Source organism: Podarcis liolepis (assembly GCF_965112155.1).
Source record: "Podarcis liolepis genome assembly, chromosome: 13".
In the NCBI taxonomy this organism is placed as follows: Eukaryota; Metazoa; Chordata; class Lepidosauria; order Squamata; family Lacertidae; genus Podarcis; species Podarcis liolepis.
The window spans coordinates 43,050,488-43,078,011 of record NC_139573.1 but is presented as its reverse complement, the minus strand read 5'-3'; the positions used below and the strand labels follow the sequence as shown (position 1 = coordinate 43,078,011).

The window sequence follows — 27,524 nt, the reverse complement described above, 5'->3', positions numbered from 1 at the left end:
CCAGTCCCCTGCAATGCAGGAATCTCAGCTAATGCATCCATGCCAGGTGGCCATCCAACCTCTGCTTAAGATCTTCCAAGGATGGAGAGTTCAAAACTTCCCAAGGGAGACTGTTCCACTGTTGACCAGCTCTTACTGCCAGAAAGTTCTTCCGAATGTTTAGTTGGAATCTCCTTTCTTGTAACTTGAATCCGCTGGTTCAAGTCCTACACTCTAGAGCAGGAGAAAACAAGCTTGCTCCATCTACCATGTTACAGGCATTGAGATATGATTTATGTGGAGATTGTTCAGTTTGGTTGTGTACTTTTGGATGTTTTATTTATTATGATTATTTTTGTTAAGTTTATAATTATGTAATTTCCCCCCGTGTTGTAAACCAGTACAGTGGTACCTTTGGTTACAAACTTAATTCATTCTGGAGGTCCGTTCTTAAGCTGAAACCATTCTTATCCTGAGGCGCGCTTTTGCTAATGGGGCCTCCCGTTGTGCATGCGCTTCTGGCACACAAATTTCCATTCACATCCTAGGGCAAAGTTCACAACCAGGAGCAATTGCTTCCGGGTTAGTGGAGCTCGTAACCTGAAGCGTTCGTAACCGGAAGCATTCACAACCAGAGGTACCACTGTAATAATAATAATAATAATAATAATAATAATAATAATAATAATAATATTTTTTATTTATACCCCGCCCTCCCCAGCCAAGGCTGGGCTCAGGGCGGCTAACAAGCAATAATATAAACAAGTTGAATGAATACAACTTAAAAACAAGATTAAAATACAACATTAAAATATTGAAACATTAAAATATTAAAATGCAGCCTTATCACAGGAGGAGAAAGGAAAAAGAAAAAAGAAATGGGGAGGGAATCAAATTGGCTCCAAGCCAAAGCCAAAGGCCAGGCAGAACAACTCTGTCTTACAGGCTCTGAGGAAAGAAATCAGATCCTGCAGGGCCCTGGTCTCATGAGGCAGAGCGTTCCACCAGGCCGGAGCCGGTGTTGAAAAGGCCCTGGCTCTGGTTGAAGCTAATCTAACTTCCTTAGGGCCTGGGACCACTAGGGTGTTGCTATTTATGGACCTTGAGGCTCTCCGTGGGGCATACCGGGAGAGGCGGTCCCATAGGTACGAGGGTCCTAGGCCGTGAAGGGCTTTAAAGGTCAAAAGCAGCACCTTAAATCTGACCCTGTACTCCACCGGGAGCCAGTGCAGCTGGAAAAGCACTGGGTGAATATGCTCCCATGGCAGAGACCCCGTGAGGAGCCTCGCTGCAGCATTCTGCACCCGCTGGAGTTTCTGGGACAGCTTCAAGGGCAGCCCCGTGTAGAACGAATTACAGTAGTCAAGCCTGGAGGTGACCGTCGCATGGATCACTGTGGCCAGGTCGGGGTGGAAAGGTGGCATACAAATTTAAGACTTTATGTATGTATTTTAAACAAGGAGGCAATGCTTGGTTAATGATATTTTATTTGTTCTATTTCTCTCAGGTGGCAGCTCCACAGAGAACGACTGTGCTTTTGAACCAGAGTATGCTATCCCAACACTCCCAGTGCCTGAAGGTATGCAGCACATTCGGATTATGGAAGGCATGTCCCGCTCTCTCCCATCCTCCCCATTACTAACACATCAGTCTATCAGTGTTCGGCTCCAGCCCATGAAGAAATTAACTGGTAAGGAACTTACACGAGTTGAGTGAGTTTGAAATGTTGAATAAAGGTTGTTTCCACCATCCCACCGAAAACTTCCACTCAGTTTCTTTCCACAAAGCTCCATTGATAATCCCCCTTGTCTGAAATGGTACAAGTTGAGCAAGTTTGGGCTGTATGCAATATTCATGTTAGAAGTCTTCTACAAACAAAACAAATTGTATTGAGTACCTTGCAATATTTATAAGAAGTGGGATAGAAATCGACCTTTTCTCTGTTCACAGAAGTCTCATATTCTAGTGTGATCAAAAAAGAGAACAGGGATGCCGTTGAGCTCCCATTGAGTTTTCTGGGATAAGTAAATGGCCCATAACCTGGGACATACTACATACTTGAGGGTTCAGAAGTTGCTTCTCTCCCCAGGCCCTGGGACTTCCTGGTGCAGATATGGGGCATAGCCCCTTACAAGCCAGCTGCGATCCTGGTTACAAGTCCTTTTCTTTCTCTCATATAAGCAAGCAGCTGTCATTCCTTTCTGCGATGGAACATAAGGAACTGCAGTTGCAGACAACATTGCATTGGGGTGCAAAACTGTATGCCCTGGCCCTCTGAAATGGGTATGGCACTTCTCTGCACTCCTGGCTTGTATGAACAAAACAAAATAAGAACCAAGTTTCTGAGGTGGAAATTTTCCACCCTTTATATAATTTCAGTAAAAGGTAAAGGTAAAAGGACCCCTGACCATTAGGTCCAGTCGTGACCAACTCTGGGGTTGCGGCGCTCATCTCGCTTTATTGGCCGAGGGAGCCGGCGTACAGCTTCCGGGTCATGTGGCCAGCATGACTAAGCCGCGTCTGGCGCACCAGAGCAGCGCACGGAAACGCCATTTACCTTCCCGCCCGAGCGGTACCTATTTATCTACTTGCACTTTGACGTGCTTTTGAGCTGCTAGGTTGGCAGGAGCAGGGACCGAGCAACGGGAGCTCACCCCGTCGTGGGGATTCGAACCGCTGACCTTCTGATTGGGAAGCCCTAGGCTCTGTGGTTTAACCCACAGCGCCACCCATGTGCCAGATATACTCAGACTTCGCTCAAAAATATAACTCTTTATCTTCTGCTCAGGGCCTGAACCTGAGGTTATATTTGTAGGGAACAGAGGCAAAGGCCAGGTTTGGGAAAGCAGACATGGTCTCGTATTTTGCTTCGTCTAAAGCAGAGGTGTGGAACATGTGGCCCTCAGGATTTTACTGGACCCTTATCTCTTTTCAGCCCCAATGAGCGTAGCCAGTGGTCAGGGATGATGAGAGCTGTAGTCCAACAGCATCTAGGGGGCTGTAGCTCCCCACTTCTGATCTAAGATAATGGCGTCAGTGATGTTGGGCAGGAAGTAAGGGCTAGAACTCTCAATTCCTTCCTCAACTCTACTATTCATACCTGACAGGGCTTGAATTAGTTGTTAATTAGGGCTGTCATGCAATAAAAGAAAACTTAATTGATTCATTGTTTGAGCTTTAGTTGATTAATCAGTTTGCATAAATATGTATATTAATAATGCAGTACTTCTGAAAAAAACTATCTTTTTAAAGATGATGCACTTATCTCACAGCAGACACCATGAGAGATGCTGGCACATCAGCTACAATATTTGTTAGTAGTTAAATTGATTTTTTTTTTTAACCAAAGACACTAAAGTGCAAACAATATAAAAATCATCACAATTCTCATATACTTTATCTTAAATAATGGCAAGTATTTCTTTCTTCACTTTTTCATGTGGTTTGGCCTTTTTTTGCAACCAATCTGAGCCAATATTTCAACAATGACAATTGATTAGTTTTTAAACTCACTTATTTCTTTATTTCACATAAATACCACTTGATAGTTTAAAAATAACAATCTTAAAGTGGTTTACTAAAAGAATAAAGCAATATAAAATACCTTCCCAACCATCTCTACATGTGAATTAGAAGCAGCAGTTTATTGTTTCCTTTGTTCTTCCCACCTGCATCCAGAATGGAAAGATGCCAAAGTAACCATTAAATCTTTGACACCAGTTTGGCTACCCAACCTTTCATTTTTCTACCCTACCAGCCTATGCATTGTGTTGGCTGAGTCAAATAAAAATGCTTTACTTAATTGCATTTCTGGAAGAATATACATGGTCTCCTAACTGCCAGAGCAGATTATCTATTAGTGTGTTCTTCACTTGATGTGTTTTTAAAACAAAAAGTTATCCTAAGGTGGCAATCAGGATCCTAAAAACTTTTTAAAAAGCCCACCACTATTTAAAATGTTAAAAACTAGAAGAGTAGCACATATCATTTCAGACCAGTGATTCAAACAAAACAGTTAAATGTTGTCACACGTTAAAGCATAAAGCAAGAATGATGTACAGTCATACCTTGGGTTACAGACGCTTCAGGTTACGGACCGCCAAAACCGGGAAGTACAATGAAGTGTACTGGAACGGGTTACTTCCGGGTTTCGGCAGTCGCACATGCACAGAAGTGCTAAATCGTGCTTTACGTATGCAGAAGTGCCAAATCGCAACCCGCGTGTGCACAGACGCGCCGCTGCAGGTTGCAAGCTCTGTGGGTTGCAAATGTGCATCCCGCACGGATCACGTTTGCAACCCGAACGTCCACTGTAATAGCGTTATTATTCCTGCTGTTCAGCTAGTTATTTCATAGTTACTTACAAATGTCAGTGATAAGGCAGTCACTTCCTTTTGGCTTACATGATATGACACAAAGGGGAAAGGGGTTGGGAGGGTGGAGGAGGGAAAAGCAGAGGTAGCTCCAAAGGTTGCTGGTTTTTCAGCAGAGTGGATGGAGAGGCGCTGCAGTCCCATCTCTCTCTCTCTCTCTCTCTCTCTCTCTCTCCTACACCCTTATGGAATAGCTATTGTACATGACAGTTGAGGGAGGAGCCTGGTGGAGCTTGTTTTACAGCAGAGGCTGCCATTCAAAGAATAATTCAAAATCCAGCCCTTCATTTTTAAACAAAGGTGGATTGTAGTAAAAGGTCTCTGAAACAATGAGGGAGACAAATTGAAATGGAGTTCCACAGTGACAAGGCCACGACTGAAAATGCCCTGTTTATTATACCTGCCAATGTGTCCAATATGGTGGACAAATGAACATGGTCATTTGGTGATCTTAATGCCTGGACATATTTAGGCTCAGGAAACTGTATAGGGTAGCTTCCCGCAGCCTAATGGCCTCCATATATTTTTGATAGCTCTCATCACTCCTGATGAGGCTAGTTTAGGGCATTAAAAAGGTCAAGACCATTTAGTAGGCTCTGAACACCCGATGTTCACAAGTGTCCATCGGCTGCATTCTGTACCAGAAGCTGCTGGACTGTCTTTAAAGGCAATTCTATGTAACGTACATCACCATAGCTTAATCGGGACATAACCAGGATATGAGTAACTGAGATAAAGTACACCATTTCCAAGTAGGGCCTCGGACTGGTGTTCCACCCAAAGATGGTAAATGACACCGCAGATGCTGCCTGTGCCTCCCCAGATAGCACTGAGTCCAGGAGGACCTCCAATATGCAAAACTGAATGGTTCAGAGAGAGTGGAATCCAATCCAGAACCAGTTGCAGACCTCCATCTACATAGGCTGACCTTTCCTCCCACAGTACCACTGTCTTTTCAGACTGGAGTTTCAGCTTGTCAGCCCTCATCTATCCCAAAAAGGGACGCGGGTGGTGCTGTGGGTTAAACCACAGAGCCTAGGACTTGCCGATCAGAAGGTCAGCGGTTCGAATCCCCGCAACAGGGTGAGCTCCCGTTGCTTGGTCCCTGCTCCTGCCAACCAAGCAGTTCGAAAGCACGTCAAAGTGCAAGTAGATAAATTGGTACCACCCCAGCGGGAAGGTAAAACGGCCTTTCCGTGTGCCGCTCTGGTTTGCCAGAAGTGGCTTAGTCATTCTGGCCACATGACCCGGAAGCTGTATGCCGGCTCCCTCGGCCAATAAAGCGAGATGAGCGCTGCAACCCCAGAGTCGGTCGCGACTGGACTGGTCAGGGGGGCCCTTTACCTTTACCTATCCCAAAACTACCTCCAGATATCTGTTAGTAGGTGGAAATGAGAGGTAGAATTTAATGTTATCAGCCTTATTCCAAAACTCCAGATGACTTCCTTTCCCACCAGTGGCGTCATGTAAAAAGCCTGGGGACAAGATGGTGCTCTGAGGCACCCTAAGGTACCATGAGGTAGAACAGAAGTCCTCTTGCGCCAGCATCTGGATTCATCTTGCAAGGAGGAACCAGATCCATCACAGTATTCTGCTTCCCAGATTCACTCCAGCTAGATGAGCCAGAAATAGACCATGGTTGAGACACCCAGGGAGAACCAGCAGGACTGCACCCCTCCCATCATCCACCAGGTCACTCAATGCTGCTGTTAGGATATTCCTTCAATCTTCTATTTTACTGAACTTTCTTAAAAGAGACCAAATCTGTTCTTCCTCTGTAAAAGACCTGGGATGAGAATTATGCCAGTTGAGGCTTTTGGAATGTTGGAGTGTGGAATTGACACAACAGGATATATTTGACAACATTCTTCTTAATTCAGATTTCTCAGGTGTCCTACATTTCATGAGTATCTCTGCAGTTTCAGGAAGTGTACTTAGGCTGGTAATTTTTTAATGATCTTTTTGTAGTTGTAGAAAAAAATTAATATTTACAGAAAAAAAGATACTACTAAGAAGAAGAGAAGAGAAGAAATGGGAAAACACCCCCCCCCTTAATCTGACTATAATTGAAATATAATTGAAATGTTGTACCTTTTGTGCTTCTCTGGATTCAGTAATCCTATCTAGCACATTGTAGCTTTTACTTAATTAAAATAAATGGAATTAGTTTATTTTATTTAGTAAATTATAAAGTACTTAAGCCTCATATTGACACTTTCCATTGGAGGTTTCCCCATCATGGTAAGACCATGTCAGACTAGAATTGGTGTAGAATTGCAAATCTTCTGGCTATTAAACAATAAACAAAGGTGTAAATTCATGCAGCCATTTCAATCTAATTTAGCTACTGTGATAGAAATGTTGTGATTAATCCTCTCATAAAATGTTGTTGTTGTTTTTGGAATTAATTTTTTAATCCTGGTGTGGCCTGAAATTAATCAAAATGTGAATTTATAATCCCTACGTGTCCTACTTGTCAGATTTGTAACATAACCTTTTTGACACCATCTCTGTCTGAAAAATAGTTTTGTCACTTGTGGCAACAAATTGTCTATGATGACAAAGTATAGAAACTTTATTGGTCAAGTTATAACCTAATTGGAGAGCTAATCTGGAGTTGTTAGATCACAGGGACCTGGGTCACATCTCTTTCACTGTGGGACCTTGAGCCAGTTACTAGCCTTGTCTTTCCTACCACAAGTGACTATTTTGAGAATCAAATAGGATAACTATTACAGGCACCCCTGAGTTCCTTAGAGGAAGGTAAGAATACAAATTTGATAATACGAATAAAATATATTTGGTGACCGAATTAACTGTGTCCCTGTGGAGAAGTGAATCCTGTTTGACAGAAAAATAAGGCAGGCCTACGTGGTGCTTAGATTTTTAAAGTTTCCATTTCTGTATTTTGTAACATATCCATAGACAAAATTAATGGAGGATATGGCTATCAAGAGCTACAAGTCACGGGGGCTATATTAGCATTAGTATTGTAGCCAACTGCAGTATGCTTCTGAATGCCTGTTACTGGGGATCATGGATGGGAAAGTGCTACTGCTCAAGAATTAGGGAGCAGAAGAAGCTGCAGATGGACTCAGGGTTGTCTGATGGTAAAGGTGCCAACGCAGAGAACTAGCCCATCTGAGAATACTGTACTTAATAGGCCAGAGGGTTAGCAGGCTGCCTTTGCAGGTCGAGCCAGGATGTTATAACGGAGGACAGGTTGGGTACATTTCTGTTCTTCACAGGCAAGATAAACTCATAATGCTATCTTGAATAAAAGGACCACAGGGTGTCTTAGCTATCCCTGCCGAACCTGGAATGCAGCCAATTCCTTTGCCAAGCAACTCAGAGCCTTCAGAGAATTGTTGGGGGTGGAAACGGAGAGAGGCATAAAACACAAAAATAGTCTGCTGTGGGTGGAGTAATGCTCGATGAACATATAAGGTGTGTGGTTTTACAAAGAAGCTGTGAAAGAGACTGCATCATGGCCCAAAGGCACAGGAATAAACCTGTAATTCTTAGCTACTTATCTTCACTTGCATGGTGCAAGAAACTCTTCTATCTTTCCTTCAATATGCGTTTGTAAGGGGAACATACCATAGACACATGGTTTGGAAAAATGCAGAACGGTTTGAGAGTCTGACGAGAAAGAGTAATATTGGGGAAAACAGCATTGCTATTGTCACAATTATTTTACAAGCAAGTATAGTGATACCTTGGACTCATAATGAAGGAAAACAGTGCAATGTGATTTTGTAGATCAAATGTGTGACTGATATTCTGGAAAGTCAAAAAACATCAAACATCATTTCCAAACATATAATATAGTAAAGGTAAAGGAACCCCTGACCATTAGGTCCAGTCGTGGCCGACTCTGGGGTTGCGGCGCTCATCTCGCTTTATTGGCCGAGGGAGCTGGCGTACAGCTTCCAGGTCATGTGGCCAGTATGACTAAGCCGCTTCTGGTGAACCAGAGCAGTGCACGGAAACGCCGTTTACCTTCCCGCCGGAGCGGTACCTATTTATCAATTTGCACTTTGACGTGCTTTCAAACTGCTAGGTGGGCAGGAGCAGGGACCGAGCAATGGGAGCTCACCCCGTCGTGGGGATTCGAACCGCCGACCTTCTGATTGGCAAGTCCTAGGCTCTGTGGTTTAATCCACAGTGCCACCCGTGTCCCAGAACACAAAATATAGCCAGTTTCTTACCGTTGTCTGGTTTGAGCATCTTGCCTAGGTTGAGGTTTTGTGGCTCTTGAATGTTGGGGACCTAAAGAAGGTTGCAGGGATATAAGATACCAACCACTCTAAAGCAAACATGGGAGCAAGGAGCTGTCCTGCCTTTAAAACAGGAATGTGCATTTTATTAATTCCATTTGGGAGTTTTAATCTGGTGTGTCTGTAATAGCAGGGATAGAGAAAGAATATATTGTTGGACTATAGCTCCCATTATTCCTGGAGACTACAGGTTCCCTTGGCCATGATACACCCACTCACCCACCAAGATATATATATACGTGTGTGTGTGTGTGTGTGTGTGTGTGTGTGTGTGTATATATATGTGTGTGTGTGTGTATATATATATATATATATATATATATATATATATATAGAATGATATGTTAGAATATTGATGCTATACCTGCTCTACTTGCTATCCTGGCTGTTGCATTCTGTACTACTTGAAGTTTCAGAATTGTCTTCTGAGAAAGCTCCTCATTAAGCTCCTAGCTTGTGTAAAGGTGTATTTAAAGCAACATGTTCTGATTGGTATGGTAACCAGTTAAGGTGTGTACTTGCTTTGGAAATACAGTGGTACCTCGGGTTAAGTACTTAATTCGTTCCAGAGGTCCGTTCTTAACCTGAAACTGTTCTTAACCTGAAGCACCACTTTAGCTAATGGGGTCTCCCGCTGCGCCACTGGAGCATGATTTCTGTTCTCATCCTGAAGCAAAGTTCTTAACCCGAGGTAATATTTCTGGGTTAGTGGAGTCTGTAACCTGAAGCGTATGTAACCCGAGGTACCACTGTATATGAATTTCAAATTGGAAAATTTGAGTTAAATTACTTTCAGTTTGTCTTCCCCCTCACATCTGGTGGTTGTGACCTAATGTTCGGAGTAAGCGTTGCTACTCCCCTCCCCTGGCTCCTGCAGAAGAGCCTCAAGGGTGGCCATAGCCTCTGTCACCTCTAGATACCCCAAGCAGCTGCTGTGGAGTCACGGGCTATGCGGAGAGCCAGCACAGAACTACAGGGGAGTTTGTGAGGAGGAGACAGAGCAGAGCAGCAGTGGCAGGCTGAAAAGGGAGTCGCAACGAGCTGGTAGGGAGGTGAGGAGATGGGAGGCAGAGGACAAGCAGGTTCCTGTGAGTGGAGGAGGAGAGCAGGCATGGCAGGAGCCAGATCAAAATCTTGAGTGAGGAGGAAGGCAAAGGAGGAGAGTGGAATGTAGAAGAGAATGGGCAGCTGGAAGAAAGAGACATAGAGGAAGAGGGCAGGGCAGGTGGCATTGAGCCAGAGATGCCAGAGGAAGAGGAGAGAGATCAGGCAAGTGGAGGGGCTAGAGAAAGAAAGAGGCAAGGGTTATTGGTGGAGTGGGGAGCAGCCTCTTGCAGGAGAGAAAATGAATCCCAGGACCAACCTGTGAAAGGGCCAACTGTGAGAAAGCAAGGATAGTACGGGGCAAAGCAATGTGGTGATGGGAATACCTTTTGGAGGTGGTCCTCAGCCCTGTTGAGAGGATTGAGGAGAAGCACATCAAAACTTTTCAGAAAAGGTGCTGCAGGCAGAAGCAAGACTCCCCCCCCCAAAAAAATATTATGAAATAGACGTCAGTGGAGGCCCCCTCCTTTCCCAAGCTGCTGCTGCTTGCCAATCACATTTGGATTAGTATATTTTTATGTTAACAGAAACTGTCAAACTCTCATACTAGTGTCGCATGTTTTTTTTTTTACTGGCATGAGGTTGAGGAGTGGCTGTTTGTGATGCCGCTGTTGCCCAAACACACCATAGTGATTTAAATTAATCATTTAAATCAACCATTTAAATCGTTTGGGTTCAAAGCAACTCATCCTGATCAATTACTAGGATCATTATGTCTTGCCGGTTTCTGATCCCAGCTGTTGCCTTTCGTGTGTGTAAGATCCACTCTGTGCTTGCCATCATTGTAGCAGAGTAGGAACCCAGCAATGGCTCTTGAAGAGGCTTGCAGCTGACACCTGGGGTGGGTTATCCCAGGATTGGAGCGGAGTCTCCAGCCAACCCTCTGACATGCTGAGCTGCTATTAGTCCTGTTTTCTGTTCCAAACATATGATTGATAGAATCCCAATTCTCAGCCAAACGTTTTTCTCCCTTTTCCTTGCCTAAGCACCGCAAGAGGAGCCTTTGTGTTATTTCAGTGTTACTGCTGCTACTGCAGTATTCCCGGTGCAAACAGTTTTTCTTTTTGAGGTGATTATGCATGTGACAATTTGTTGTGACTGAAAATGAAGGCTGCACAGACACGCAATAGAGAGAAGGTAAGTGTTAAAGGGTTTATTGCTTTTTAATATAAACCATTCCCGGAATCCATGTCACAGTTCCTTACATGGTAGTGCTTTTTCCCCCTGTAAGTTGCCATGACAACAGCAGCACTGCACCATTCATCAGCTCTGGACTGGGTTGCATTGCTAGCCTTCGTGTTACTCCTGAATGTTAAGGAGCATATCAGTGAATCATTCACTTGGTATACTGCGCCATTACCTTCATGTCCCTTCTGTAATTTACTCCGACAAGGGGTAGGACAAATTAAAGTGCGCCATAGAGAGATTCCGTATGAAAATACTTAATTTAACCCCCAGGGAGCTGCAGAGTCTACTACTTGTGTGGTAGTCTAGAGAAGAAGGGTTATTTTGTGCTAAAGGACTTAATAGCGAGAGAAGCTTAGCATTTATGTCAGCTCTCCTGAAATTGACCTTGAATTGGCTTTCCTTGCTCACCCAGAAAATGCAAGCACTGTAGGGAGATTGGCTTTTGGGATCAAACCTCACAAGACACGTAACATCACACTGATGCTGTCAGCAGTGATATGGATCTAGCGGCAAACAAACCAAGAGGGTGGATTGCTGGCAACATTGCCTGTGAAAGAGCAGGTTTTTTGTCTTACTGGCAGAAAGATTGCATTCTACCGACTAATGGGGAGGAAGAACTGAACCCTGTAAGTATATGGGGAGGAACATTTGCATCTTGCATGTACTCTAGCTGAATATTTTTATTAATATTTTCAGGCCTGCTTCAAACATTAAAAAAATATCATTGCAGCAAAAGGGTTTTTGTCTCTTGAAAACTCTTGTCACAGAAACCATCAAGAGGCTGCTGTTGTGAATCAGAGGTGTTGTTCTGAGATTTCTGATTGCTTGCTTACAGCTCTTATATAATGTATTTAGTATTGCCTTTTAAAATAAGATGTTCGCTTTTACATTGAACTAGTGAAAATTTATGTTATAGTAATATTTTCTTTACCTTAATAGAGTATTACTAGTTGCATTATTTTTTTGCATTAAGCTGTTGAATATCCTATTACTTGGAACATGCTATCTAATAGATTGCTGCTGCATTCAAAGATGTTTTTCAGTTCATGTTTTAATATATGGCTGGATTATGAAACCTGCAGCTCCCAAGAGATTTTCACCACCCACAAAGGAAAAAATAGACTTGCCACTTGCAGAAGTTGTTTATGTACTAATAAGCTACTCCAATGTCAAGAAATGCAGCCAAGGTTATGTGTTCTAGATTTTATTGCTAGAAACAGTAAATGATTTCATTTAGCATAACTGTTTACAAATTTTGAGTGCAGTGCAAAACATGAGTAGCAATTTTTGCATTTTCAAACCAATGTATTTAGGTGTTGTTGTTTTTTAAATACTTTGTTGAATTGGAATCTTCCTTGTTTGTGAACTAGACAGATAAAAGTATGTACAGTATTGAATTTTCAGAAAAAATTGTGAAAATACATAATGTTCCCCTTCTGAGCCTATTCTGGTATATTTGCTTGGAATAATATTTAAATGTGTAAAGTAGCTTGAGAGATAGGTCAGGTCAAGTGAATATAAATTTTATAACTTGTTTAAAGATGGGGGAACCTTGGACTTTAGCCATAAAACTTAACAACTATAGAACTAAGCAAAAGCTGTTTGGCTTGCTGCTCATTCAAGCTCGTTAGGTTTCCAGCTTTAAGCCAACTGACATGGAGAGAGAGTCCCTTGAAATCAGTATGGCATTTTCTTATACGTATATTGCTGGAGTGAATTAATTTTATTTCTTGTCTTCACATTAAATAATTTTTCCTCTTTGGGATGTTATGTAAACGTTTTGCCCTTCACAATTAAGGCGGTACCTCTGTGAATTACTAATGATAGAAGTGCAACTTGAACTGAAGGAATTTGGAATATAACCTCAGTTCAAAATGCCTCACTCCAGTGCAAGGTGAACCGAAATCGTGACAAATTTGGGCCTAGGCTCATACTGGAGTTCACTCAGAATCATCACCACTCCTGCTAACCAGAAGTAGACATACCTGGCCATGGGGTTGGGGCAGCAGCAGCAAAACCTCTCTCCCTCTCCTCCTGGCATAGTATGAAAGTGGAAGGCTTGGAAAACTTTTATGTATGAGATACTGCTTCCTTCCCTGCCTTTTGGCTCTTTGGCAAGCAGCTCATCTAGATGTCTGCTTTACCTCCAGACCTGGACAGGTAATCTCCATCCCCGTTTGATGTATGCATCAATGTAAATGAGCACCACAATGGCACTACAATGGTAAATGAGGTAGCCACAAAATTGATGGAACAGTGAGGAAATTTTACAGCACAACTGCCATGTCTATCCAGATGGCCAGTTACTTGGCATGCACATCAGCCTTCTCTGAGGAAAAACTCATCTTGTTCCTGAACCACCTGCCTCAAGGGAAGGAAGCATTCCAACTTGTGAAACAAGTAAATGCAAAAATTCGTGTCACTGACTGTTGGTCCAAAATGATTGCCAGAGTTGTGTGTCTCTATGGACACGTGGCTACTTTCCTAATCCCAGATACTGGCAGTTTGGTCTCGCATCAAGAACCTTCCATTTGATGACAGAGATTGTTTTGTGACAAGTCTGATGGAGTAAGTCCAGAAATAAAAATCAACAGAACTTACAACATTCCAGTAATTCTCTTAAATCCCATTTCTAGTTTCATGGCCTCTGCCCAATGCCAGAGTCTAAAGTCACTTAACAAACCCCCCTTATTGCATTGGGCTAACAATTTTAGGTCTTGGAGGTGTAGCTGTGCTGGTCTGTTTAGTAATCCTCCTCCTCATCTTGTAGCATCTAAAAGTCTACCAGATTTATTATGGCATAAGCTGTGTGGTCTGGAGTTCACTTTTATCAGATGCATGTAGCAGTGTCCTCAGTTGGCCATGTGTATACATGGTTGTAGAGGGGGGCGGAAATGTAAATGTTGAAGTTACATGACAATGAAATGTAGAAAAGCAGGTTCCCAGCAATCCAGTTAAAGCTAAACAGGATGCAAAATAAGCACAGTGATCATCCGTTGCATATCATGCTAGTACTGGGCTGAAGTATTTGCCCCAGACTTTTTTCAACATTTTTGAGTGGTGAAATCTCAGAAATTTCAGGCTGAGGTTTGGGCAAATAAGGTAGGTTCCCACCTGAGGGTTCTCCCTCCTTCTCCACCCCCCCCCCTTTCTGTCTTTCTCTATCAATAGAGGAAAAAATCCTTATGGCTCCTTCTGATAAATACTAAACTGTCAGCAGCCCTGTAGCAGTCCCTTCTAATATGAGACAAAATTCCCCTATGGGGATGATACTGTATCACTTTCTTGGGGAAAGGTGGCTGCCACCAATGGGTCCTGGTGTTGACAGAAATATGCAGTAGGTTTCTGGATGAGGCATATAACCTGTTTTTCACACTTGGCCCGGATCCTGATTATTGATTTTGTAAGAAAGTAATACACAAGTAAAATGCCTAGCACAAGCATGTCAAAGGTAAAGCTCACTCTGTTGTATGTGACAAATCAGCCATGACTTTCAGTCCATCAAAGCTTGATAAGCCCAATTTATGGCTCCGTGCTGGCCACAAACTACCGCATACAAATTTGATAGACAATTTTAAGAGGGTTGTGTATTTTTACAATATATGTTGAGGACATTGAATGTATCATGTGAGGACTGAGCTTTATTTCTATATTATTACATTTATATCCCACTTTTCCTCCAAGGAGTACATGGTGGTGGATATACTTCACCACCACTCAGTTTCTTGTGATGTAGATGAGGCTAAGAGACAGTGACTGGCTCAAGGTCAGGTCACCCACTGAGCTTCACGGTTGTGTGAGGATTTGAATCCTTATCTCCCAGGCCCTGGTTCAATATTTTAACCACTACACTCACACTTCACAGGCCTCATTTAGCCAAATTTCTTTAGGAAGAGTTTCTGCTTGGCTCTTTTTACGTATGCTCTGATCCATATTATCTCTGCCTCTTGTGAACAAATATTATTATTTCCCCCCTACAGTAGAAGTGATTTTTATTTACAACACTGACAAGAAAGCATTCTAGCAAGTTCTGCAACGCAGTGGGAATCCCTGTATCTTTCAGTAGAGTCATAGCTGGTTATGTAAGGCAGGAAGCAATTTGTTCTTGTGTACAAGATTAAAGCACACACACACCTTGCTTTCTGTATTGGAGAAACAAAAAAGAAAACAATATTTTCAAGGGATCTGCTTAAACTAGCTTGGCAGGCTTTGTTAATGGTGCATATTTTATTTGTTTTATGTAAATACTCTTTCCCAACTTGTTCTTCTGATTGCTTTGAAGTATTAATTTCCTTAAGAAAGAAGGTCAAGGCAGGCCACTTACATGGGAGAGCAGAATATTTCTATGTGGTGTGCCATAACCCATGTGCTGGATTATTACCGTATTTTTCGCTCTATAAGACGCAAAAACAAGACGCACCTAGTTTTTGGAGGAGGAAAACAAGAAAGAAAAAATCTGAATCTCAGAAGCCAGAACAGCAAGAGGGATCGCTGTGCAGTGAAAGCAGCAATCCCTCTTGCTGTTCTGGCTTCTGGGATAGCTGTGCAGCCTGCATTTGCTCCATAAGACGCACACACATTTCCCCTTACTTTTTAGGAGGGAAAAAGTGAGTCTTATAGAGCAAAAAATACGGTACTTTCTTCAGTAAGCGCAGCTACAGCAGCAGCATCATGTCTTGACCATGAAGGAGACAAGAGGGAGAGAAAAATATCACCAGACCTAGATGTATGGAACCTACTAATGGCAGCAGTTTATGTGCGATGGTAGGATAGGCTGCAGGTCAGAGGATCAGGGTTGCAGGACCTCCAAAATCTCTGAGGTTGACAACTTTGTCTAATGGATGTCAGAGTTAGACAGAACTTTGTTGGTATGAGATCTGAATTCCAAGCCAGACTCTGCTTTCTTGGGTGAGTGAAGAATGCATCCTTACTCTTGTACCCCTGTATCTGGCATCTCTGTTAAATGGAGATAAGTGATAGGTAGGACAGTCATTCTGGTTGTCTGTCCAGGTAGACAGTGATAGTGGATCCAAGTTTTGTGCCCATATGCATTTTACTGATCCTACACTGTTCCGTTTTATAATGGGCACTCTATACTGGTTCAGGGTGGCTGTGAAGCTACTCTGTGGTGGCCTAGTAGTGGTCAGTACTGAAGCCTTTTGTAGGCCCAGACAAAATGCTTTCCTCTCCCCTGCAGGATACAAGAGAGGGAAGTGAATAAAAGGCTCCACTAATTGCCATTTTTGTTATAATTGAGTTTTATAATGGAAAACCAAGACGAGCTTTTAAAAGCAGAAAAACATGATATTCCTAAACAATGATTTTGAGTACAGTATTTTGCATTGGGCTGTGCTTACAAATATTAAGTATCTAATGATCCATTTCTGTCCCCCCCCCCCCCGAAGGGTTGAATATATGAGTTTGCCCATGCATGCATGTTCCACAAATTGTATTTACTGGGTGTGTAACCTAAGAATCACCGGCCTATAAGAAAACGGAAACCAAGAGAGAAGAGTTCTTTAAATAGAATTGATCAGCTAGAGGGTCTTGTGGTTAGGTACTGTGAATATATATATAGAGAGAGAGAGAGAGAGAGAGAGAGAGGTTGAATCTCATAACTTTAGAGTTAATTTCAACATTTACTTGGTTTCTTTGAATAAATATAGCATGCAGTGGCAGGTTTATTTTCAGCTTGAGTCTTTTAATGGAGTAACTTGCGAAAGCTGTCCATACGCCTGACTTCTGTCTTGTGATATTCCACATTAGCTGCATATTTTTAGAATCATTTTAGGCTGTAATTCCTGTAGGAGTGAAAGTGTCTCCTCCTTTTGTTCCTACAGAAACAAGAGTACTTATAATAGCAGGCATGGTGAGTTATGGAACGATTGTGTTTTGTTTAATGCAGTTCCTTTGCAGTAGTCTCTCAGAGTCAAAAAGAATTCTAAGAATATATAGTATAATTTAGCTATGGTCAGTATCTTAAGCTTTGATACATTTGTATTATAGACCTTGACGTATAGATGTTATAGAACAGGATGTATAATTTTGTGATACAAATGAGTCAGTGTTTGAGAAGTCCTGACAGATTCAAAGATTTCTGAGGTTTTAAAAAACATAATGAGCTTGGATGTCATTTGGATTTTATTTTGTGTTTTTCCCATCAGGCTTTCAGATAATGCCACTTCAATCCCCGAGGGTTACCAAATATATAAAATGAAAGCTCGGATTCTACTAAAGAATTCATTTGTTACATAAATGTGCTTTGTACATATGCAAATGTGCCTCCAGATATGTTATAGAATCATAGAATCATAGAGTTGGAAGAGACCACAAGGGCCATCGAGTCCAACCCCCTGCCAAGCAGGAAACAATGTTAACCAACCCTCATCTCACCAAAAATTCAGAAAAAACAGAGGCAGTAAATACCCTAAGTCAAACAAATGCAGTGTTCTGTCTGTTTCCTTGGAAGGTAGAATGGTTCCCTAAACATAGTTTTGTCATGTTGGCATTCAGAACGCAAGTGATATTTTTCAGCATTTAACAGTGTTGTGTAAGTTGGTCCTTAGGGTGGATTGCTAGAAAACTGAGCACACTACAATAGACATGGGTCATTGTGCTGTCTTGGAGATGACATTTTCGGTAGAACATAGTCCTGTTCTTCTATAGCTTAGACCATAATATGGCTTGATGCTTATACCCTAAGTAAGGCCTGTCCATGCCTCTATCTCTCCTTTCCAGAAAATTTAAGGACAGACTTTTTCTCTGTCCAGGATATCCCTTGCAAATAAACCACCAGGACTTGTGGAGGGGCAAATTCTAAGCACTGAAAGTGGAAAGGTTGTATCTGATCCAGTGGAGTTGCATGTCCTCCTGAACATCAAGATGTTGATCTAATTACCATGATAGAATGACTGTGAATCCTCACCCTCCTTGCTGGTGGAAGAATAGGGGACATTAAAACTTCTACTGCTATCATGGAGATCCTAGCTTTCAATATTTGTACTTCAGTTTGTAGGGCTACTTGCTGTGCCTGCGGTGTCTGGAGTGTCTGCACCATGCCTGGACCTGCCAAGTCACCCGAAGAGTTATTTGTCTTATTTATGCTCAGGACCAGTTTGCTGCAGCCTGGCAAACTGTCAGAGCTAAACCGTATATAAGTGTCAAATGGGAATCAGTAATAGGGAACCAGAGGAGTCACTGTGAATTTTTGTCCCCATGAATTTGTCAAAAACCTGTTTGAAAAGCCATCTAGGTAGGATCCTTAACCACAGTCTTTGTAAACCCCCAGTATACCATACTCAGGGATATAGAACTTCTGCATATAGAGGTTCCATTGAGATACACTAGCTAGTAATCACCAAGAGTCCAAATCAGTGTTAGAGGTACACATTTTCTGAAATGGAGATTCCATTAAGTCGCCTAAACCATCACTCACTAGAAGCTTGTCAAAGACTGTTCATTCCCGTTTTACAGTATCTTGGAGGCTGGGACAAAGAACCAGTTACTAGCTGAAAGCCATCATCTATATTCATATCAGAGCCAACCTTAAATGTACTACAAAGACCTACTAAGATTACTGTATTATTCATCTGATGAAGTATTTTTTTTGGCCCACAAAAACACACACCCAAAAGCCTGTGCTGCAATTATTCTGTTAAATGTACTGCAAGACTCTGTGCTGTGTTTGTTACAACAGACTCAAGAAGAGTTACGCAACATTACATACCCCTGGAATGTATATTGTATGTACGATTAGAAAAGTTCTTGTTGACTGGGAGATATTGTGGATTTATTTTGCAAGACTGTCACATGTGAGTGAACAGTTCTTGGGTATTTATTATTGGGTGTTTATTTCTTCTTTATGCCATAATGTGAAAGTGCAGCTTTTAGCTGAAACGGAAGTATTAAATGAATTGATTTCTTCAGGGCAGAATACATAAGATGGGTAGGTGTAAGCCGCCCAGAGTGGCTTGGGAAACCCAGCCAGATTGATGGGCTATAAATAATAAAATTACTATTAGTATTAGTATTATTATTATTGCTTCTACCCCTACTACTACTACGTGTTTCCTTATCTCTGGTGCCTGGTGAACACCAGTATATCCCCACGAATGAAAAGTAAAACCATGTATAATTAGAAGTTTCTAATGGTACACAAAAATTCAGAAATTAAAAGTAGAATCCCAGATATTTGATTTTTGTGTTCATATTTTATAAGCTTAGCCTGGAGTTTATTAGACTACTTCTAGGACTAAAATCATTTGTGAAAAATAGGCAGTTCTCTATTTAAAAGAGCCTAGCCTTTCAATAGTCAAGATGCTACTTCCTCTAAAAGTGGGTGACTTACCATGGAGTTAACATACATACACGCAATAAACATTAAATAAGGTATGTTTAGAATAATTTAAAATTGGAAGTCATTTGAAAAATCTTGACTAGCCAAAGAAACCATCACATGGTGCAGCTAAGCATTCCAGTCTACAAAACTTTTATAATTACCTCTACCTTTTTTGCTTAGCATAGTGTGTGACATTCAGGAATACATTGACAATCATAAAGTTGAAAATACTCTAAACGGCCCTTAAGTTGTGCAAAATGAACACAAGTACACACCCTTTAAATCCCATAGAGCAAATGGTTCCCATAAGAGTGTCACTGTCTCCAGTTTCCAGAAACAAGTGAATACATTTTTGTTCTAACAGGCTTTTCCGGCTAGATAAATAGGTTTTTGCCATGAGTGGCTATACTGTATTTTGTGTTGTTTTAGTTCTCTTCTAAATGTGTCAGCTTTTTGTGTTTTTAACTTGTTTTGCTGTTTATATTGCACATCACCCTGAGATGATAGTGCAGAAGGCGATAAATAAATTGATGATGATGATGAAGTTGATGATGATGATAATAATAGCATGTGTATATGCTGAAGGAGCGTCTCCACCCCCATCGTTCTGCCCGGAGGCTGAGGTCCAGCGCCGAGGGCCTTCTGGCGGTTCCCTCATTGCGAGAAGCAAAGCTACAGGGAACCAGGCAGAGGGCCTTTTCGGTAGTGGCGCCCGCCCTGTGGAACGCCCTCCCATCAGATGTCAAAACGATAAACAACTACCTGACATTCGGAAGACATCTTAAGGCAGCCCTGTTCAGGGAAGTTTTTAATGTATGATATTTTAGTGTGTTTTTGTTTCTATGGAAGCCGCCCAGAGTGGCTGGGGAAACCCAGCCAGATGGGCGGGGTACAAATAATAAATTATTATTATATAAAAAAATAACCTCTTCCCCACCCACTGGATCATACCAAAGCTCATATGGTCCAGAATCCTATTCTGACCATGGCCAATCAGATGTCTATGGGAAGTGCTCAGGCAGGACATGAGTGCAGTATCACTTTCCTGCTAGTATCCAGAGGAATACCCACCTCCCAATATGGGAAGACACACAGTCATTGTGACTAGTAGTTATTAATAGACTTATTCTTCATAAGTTTGTCTAAAGGTAAAGGGACCCCTGACCATTAGGTCCAGTCGTGACCGACTCTGGGGTTGCGGCGCTCATCTCGCTTTATTGGCCGAGGGAGCTGGCGTACAGCTTCCAGGTCATGTGGCCAGCAGGACTAAGCCGCTTCTGGCGAACCAAAGCAGCGCACAGAAACACTGTTTACCTTCCCGCTGGAGCGGTACCTATTTATCTACTTGCACTTTGACGTGCTTTTGAACTTCCAGGTTGGCAGGCGCAGGGACTGAGCAACGGGAGCTTACCCCGTCACGGGGATTCGAACCGCCGACCTTCTGATCGGCAAGTCCTAGGCTCTGTGGTTTAACCCACAGCGCCACCCGCGTTTGTCTAATCCCCCCTTTAAAACCATCACAGTGGTGGCCACCATGACACTGTGCAGTTATGAATTACATAGTTATGAATTACTACTTTTCCGTAGTTCAAAGTAGTACTTGTTTGTGTCTGTCCTTCAGGGTGGTTTTTAGCTTGAGTCTAAGCACTCTTGAGTCCCCTAATTTGTTTTCAGGCCCAAGCATCCTTCAATAATTTTGTGTTGTTTTTTTCAGTTGAGATTTTGTACTACGGCAACCACCACTATTGTTTCATAATTGTGATTTTTAGATGCAACAGAATAAGGCTCGTTAAGGCTCGCAGAATAAGCAGGTCTAGAACCTGAGCTATGTTTGGAGTGGTCTTGCTATTTAGAAATGGATTGCTACATGTCTTGAACTATTTGAATCAATAGCACTGCAGCACTTAAAACATTTTAACACCAAAGGCCCCTCATTGCAGTATTAGATAGTAACTGGTTAGTGTCCAGCATGTGAGTCAGCTTCTGGCAAGAGAATTCATCATTATTTAAGTGGAGGGGGGCAGGAACACTTAGCTTAATCTGCAATGGCTGGATGTTTGCTTTATTTAAAATCAATAAAAATTATCCTGCTGTGGTCAGCAATAAAAAGCCTTGTGGTGAAACTTGAGGAGAAGTACAGGATAGTGGGGCAAATTTGCTGCCCCACATCCAAGCAGCCTGCCAGAAAGTCTCATTACCATTGCTATCACTGTCCCCATACCCTTCTTTCACCTTTAGTACAACTAGAGAGCCAGATTTGGCTCAGAGGCCGCTCAGCTATTGAACCTTACACAATGCGGAAACCTTATACTGCAGAAAAGCCAGAAGCAAATATTAGACTGCATGGATACACTGTTGCCCAGCTCCTGTTCAATTCAGCAAATAGGAGAAAATTCGCAGAAGGTTTCCTCCTGAATGCCTTAATTTGTCCCTTTCAGTCACCAGTGCAGATGTAAAGCTGGGGATCCCTTAATCGTGGGATTGCTCACTTCCTCCTCACTCTAGCGTCTGTAAAAATGGTAATATTCCAGTAGACGTTTTTGATAAATTGACTTTTGAAACTGACTTTTACTCTAGGCTGCTGCTTTTAATATTTTGGTGTAACTTTGTTTTCATAATTTTGATTGCATTGTTGATATTTTGATATGGTTTGTAAGGTATATTGTTATAGAAAGATAGGATGGAATGCCACAGCAATGCCCCCACCCCACAAAAAGCAACCTCAAACACAATTCTATTGTCAGCTGTAGAATTCCATGCAGAGTGAGAAGGTTGAAATCTCATATGTATATTGTGGATTTCAATACTTCTTCTGTTGATGTTTGAGGCTTTTCACATACCTCAGGTATGTGTGTTGTCGATTAGACCATCAAGCTACAAAGCTCTTTTTAAAAATAAATAAAAATACCATGATTAAGCCTATTTCTTTTGAGAGCTGACATGCTATTTTTCAATTGTACTTTATTAATAATGTTTCTAAAAAAGAAGTCTAAATAAATATTTCCTAATTAAATACCAGCTCAATCATAAATGGCATGCCACAACAAAATAATGTAAATAGAAAATGCAATTATATTATTAGCAAGCTAAATGGATTTAAGTATGGAGTAAATCACATAGAATCAAGAGATTAAACTACTTCAGCAACAAAAGCATTAAAATGTGTTTTTGTTCTCGCTTCTTGCATTAGGAATGGTTCCGAACGTGATCTGCTATTCAGCCAAAAAGGGATGGGTGGATGGAATAATGGAAGCAGTGCCAAGAAATAGTCACTGTTATCGTATTGAGTAAAAGTGCATCCTTCTTGCAGACCTCTGCTTCTTGCTTCTTGCTACACTGCAGGCCTAGATCCTCTCCCGGGCCGTTGTCCTTGATCCTGCCTTGCTCTTGAGTCTTGCCTAGTTACTCATTCCTGGCTTATCCTGTGGCTTCTGGACTGCTGCCCATGGCCCAGACTTGTCGCTTTTTACCTTCGCCTGGTACCCTTCGTTTATTAGGCCACAGCAACTATGCTGATTGGAGTTGATGGAAATTGTAGTCAGACAGCATTTGGAGGGCGCCAGATTGGCAAAGTAGGGATGCGGGTGGCGCTGCGGGTTAAACCACAGAGCCTAGGACTTGCTGATCAGAAGGTCGGCGATTCAAATCCCCGCGACGGGGTGAGCTCCCATTGCTCGGTCCCTGCTCCTGCCAACCTAGCAGTTCGAAAGCACGTCAAAGTGCAAGTAGATAAATAGGTACTGCTCCGGTGGGAAGGTAAACGGCGTTTCCGTGCACTGCTCTGGTTCGCCAGAATCGGCTTAGTCCTGCTGGCCCCATGACCTGGAAGCTGTACGCCGGCTCCCTTGGCCAATAAAGCGAGAGGAGCGCCACAACCCCAGAGTCGGCCACGACTGGACCTAATGGTCAGGGGTCCCTTTACCTTTACCTTAGATTGGCAAAGGCTGCTTCGCCTCTTATAGCATTGACTCTCTCCTGAGGAAGGACGGAATCCCAATTTCTCGGGCTAGGAAAGTGCAACAGTTTTGATGTAGAGGAAGACCCACCAATCCCATGTTTGTTGAATGGGGTCTCTTTAATTCAAAGCATGAGCTCTGTGTCTGAGCTACAGCTCCTTTTCACTAACTTAAGCTGGGCTTACCCAGTTTCCTCAGTGCAAAGCCTAGTTCTCATCTTGCTGATGCTTTTCCTCATGGGAACATGGCTGGACCCTCCCTTAGTGTCATCACTGAGCAAGGCTTTGAGGAAGTATAAGCAAAGGACAAGAAGTATCCCAGCTTTGCTAGTCTCAGTTATACTTTTGTTGAATTTCTGGTAGTGATTGTAATGGATGCATTTTTCAGTGCGGCTTGTCATACCAGAAGGGATTTTTAAAATCAACTGTTAACTTTCTCACACTGTCCTATTTAGCCCTAATTGGTTGCTGTTAACATATGTTCTCTCACATTTGTACACCATAATGAGGCTTTTTGAGGTTATGGTTTAGGAATGAGATTTATAATGATTAATAAAAAAGTGCATTTTTAAAAAAGATATTGGTCTGATATAATGCAAAATGAAAGCTCACTAATTCTAAGTGAGAGATGCTTGCCATCATTGCTTTTGGGAAGCAAGGTCTCTGAAGTTGTTTCTTTGTATTCTTACTGTTATGTACTGAGTTGAATAGGATCCAAACTGCAGCAGTCTGATTGGTCCTAGAACAATAGGATCCAAATTGCAGCAGTCTGATTAGTCCTAGAACAATAGGATTCAGAATGCAGCAGTCTGATTGGTCCTAGAACAATGCAGCAGTATGATTGGTTGGCAGGAACCACCCAATCATGCTCCAGATAGAAGTGAATCCACAACCTGATTGGCTTACAGTAGAATTCCGGAATTAGCCAATCATGTGCAGCCCATTGTGTAAATAGTGTATATAAAGCAGATACTGTGAGGGGACTTTCATTCATTCCTCCTCACCACTATGAGCTGAATAAAGAGCATGAAATCACTTTGCGACTCTGAGTATATTTCACTTACTATATGAAGAATTCTCATTTAGTTGCTTATGGTTATCCTAATGACTTTTACCGACAAGTTTTTGAGAAAAGGAGATAACTATCACCATAACAAATCTCAGAAGCCTGTTGCCTGCAACTCTTGTGTACATAGCTTGTGCAAGGTCTTGCAAATTCAGATGTAGAATACAATATAAAAAGATGAAAGATATAAAAGTGTTGTTTCTGCATTTCTTGTGGCCCCCTGATTCCTGTTAAAAAGGACCTGGATTCTAAGAGAGGTCATACTGAATCATGGGTGAAAATAGATGGGAGCCTCATAAACAGTTTGTGTTGTGCCATTGTGTGGGGGTGGGGGTGGGTAGGGTTTCCTGTTCAAAAGAAAAGAAAAAGCACACAGAAACACACAGATATCCATTGGGCCCACCCAAGGTTTTCAGAAGCCCAGCCATAGTAAAATCATATTGAAAACCTGTTGGGATTTGCCTAATTTTGCACTTTAAAGAAGTCACATTCTGCAAATATTTTCATGGGGATTTATTGCAAAAGAGAAAGTGAGGAAAGAAAAATGTGATCCCCCACATATGCTTTGGAAATGTTTCCAGTCAAAATTAGAATCCATGCTTCATAAAGAAAGGGACATTTTTAGCAACTTTTGGGTGGGGATGGCAGAAATCCATTACTTTTAATTGGTGTCTGTGTGTGTATGTGAACCTTGTTTTCAGTTGAGGTAGCACAAGGCCACCAGCTTCGCTGCTCTTTCATGTGCTGGTGGAATTGCAGTTAAATCAGCCCGGCAAGATTCCTTTTTGGTGCAGAATGGCTCAATCATATTGACATTGCATTGTGACATTCCTTTGTTGCTGGATGCCCAACTGACATCTATGGTATAAAGTGCCTTTCACTATAAAGTGCACCAGCTAGAACCTCTCCACCCCACCCCACCCTGACTCCTGGATAGGTCTGCATTATCCATGCTCTGATAATCTCCAAACTGTACGCGGTTCTAAATGTTATGTCCAGAGCAGTATTTCTTGAACAATCTGTAGGTGAAACTATTTGTCTGATTGTGGCAGTCGTTTCAGCAGGGTTTACACAGCATTCTGCCTCTTCCATGGTCTAGAACCAGATAGAGGCACGCGTTATTGCTAGATGCCATCTGCCAGAGGGGATTTACTGAAAACATTTTCTGGAGAGAGCTTAGGAATGCCGTTACCTGCATTGAGTCTAAAAAGAGGGCAGGTAATACATTGAAATAAAAAAAATGGTAGAAATAATAATAATAATAATAATAATAATAATAATAATAATAATAATAATAATTAATTATTTATTTATACCCCGCCCATCTGGCTGGGTTTCCCCAGCCACTCTGGGCGGCTTCCAACAAAACACTAAAATACAATTAAACATGAAAAGCTTCCTTGAACAGGGCTGCCTTCAGATGTCTTCTAAAAGTTTGGTAGTTATTTTTCTCTTTAACATCTGGTGGGAGGGCGTTACACAGGGCGGGTGCCACTACCGAGAAGGCCCTCTGCCTGGTTCCCAGTAACTAGGCATTGGCAAGGGTGGGTTAAGTGTATGTGAGGGGGGAAGGGAAGCGCCATCGCCTCCCCCCACTGAAAAGGGTAGTCCGATAAAGGACTCCGGGGGGCGTTGCCCTGTCTGAAGCCTATGGAGGTGTGGGCCCAAGGCACGCCCCCAAGCGGTGACTCCGGGGCAGTTCCTAGTTGACGTGCCTCAGCAGGACTCCCTCTACTGGTCAGGGAAGTTTTTAATGTATGATATTTTAGTGTTTTTTGGTTTCTATGGAAGCCGCCCAGAGTGGCTGGGGAAACCCAGCCAGATGGGCGGAGTACAAATAATAAAATATTATTATTATTATTAACCCTTGCTGGTCTTCATGCAATCGGGCTGAAGCTGGCTTGTCGATAGGGCCAATGCCTAAGCCAATACCGCTCATTCCTGTAATCAATAAAGTTGTGTCCTATTTCGCCCATTAACCTTAATTCTTGGTGTCCTGTGTCTTTATTTCTTCCTGGAAGGGGGCGTGAACTCGCCACGCAACTAAAAGATGCTATCTCTTATCAATTTTGGCACCAACTTAAAGACTTACTTATTTACCTCCCAGGCCTTTGGGTGATTCATTGGTCTCTGCTGCGGTGAAGCTTATTTTATTGTCCTGTTATTTTCTATTTTCAGCCTGTTAATGTGTTAATTGGTGCTTTATTTATTGTTGGCAGTTATATTGTTGGCAATTATTTTATTACCAATCAGTTATAATGCACTCTGGGTTCTTGAAGAGTAGAATAAAAATATGTTAAACAAACAAGCAAATAAACTTACCCAGGAACATGTCAGGATGCAAAGTTTGAGAAGCACGAAGTTTGTGAACCTCTATGACAGACCTCTCTACTTAATGATGAAAACTATATTTATTTATAACATTCTTCTTTACCATAAAGCCTATGGTTTATTTTATTTTTAAAATAATCCCTGAGGTGACTGAGGGCAAAAGAGCGAAAAACTAAATTTGGGGGTGAAAATGAGTTAGTCACAAATATGCATCAAGGATATTTGGACACTTTTAGTAAAATATTGAAATGCATTCATTTAAACAAGATGCTAAAAACGCTTTTATTGTATCCAGAGATGTAAAATGGGAACAGAGGAGTACAAAGCAATGCTGGAAAAACGCCCTTGGTTTGTGTTGCTTAATTTAGCCATTCTTCTGCCTAGTGACTAAAGTGAATCATGCAAGGTTTAGCTGTATAATTTGGAATATGAACATTTGGTGTGCTTCTACTACTTATAAAATTATAGTCATATTCTTAAAAACAATTGTGATTCTGTGATCCTTAAATAGTTTGTAAACCCTAACTCTTGGCTATAAAGTCAATTAGCAGCAAACTACTAGCTTGAACTGCAAGGGACCAAATACCACAAATAGTTAGAAATAGATTTAAAAGCAAATGTGAGGAAAATAACCCAGTGCAAATTGGAAACTTCTTTTCCTTTCTTCGATGCATTTTCTAATTCAAACTAAAATATTTGTAAGATTGTTTGCATTTCTAATTAAAAGCTAAAGGTTGTATTTCAGCCAGCAGAAAAAGAGCCTTTGAAATTGGTAGTTAGGCAGTATTTTTAATTAATGCAGCAGATTTCTGCCATCCCACTCTGTCTTCTAAACAGATACCTTCCTCAGTTTATTTTTAAAACTAAACTTATTTGGCTAATAGAAGTGTTTAGCTCTGAGTTATATATC

The 27,524-nt window shown here is 41.8% G+C and overlaps 1 protein-coding gene across 3 annotated transcripts in view; it reads left to right on the top strand.

Moving 5' to 3' along the window:
- TANC2 (tetratricopeptide repeat, ankyrin repeat and coiled-coil containing 2) overlaps positions 1-27,524 on the top strand; it is a gene marked incomplete at its 3' end in the record, with an annotated part of 194,571 nt that overhangs the window by 71,432 nt on the left and 95,615 nt on the right. For 2 of the 3 annotated variants that reach the window (XM_083469380.1, XM_083469382.1), the window contains one exon: positions 1,487-1,669. In XM_083469380.1, coding sequence (XP_083325506.1) covers positions 1,487-1,669 — 183 coding nt within the window. The remainder of the gene's footprint in view (positions 1-1,486; positions 1,670-27,524) is intronic. The other variant, XM_083469381.1, reaches the window with a different exon arrangement.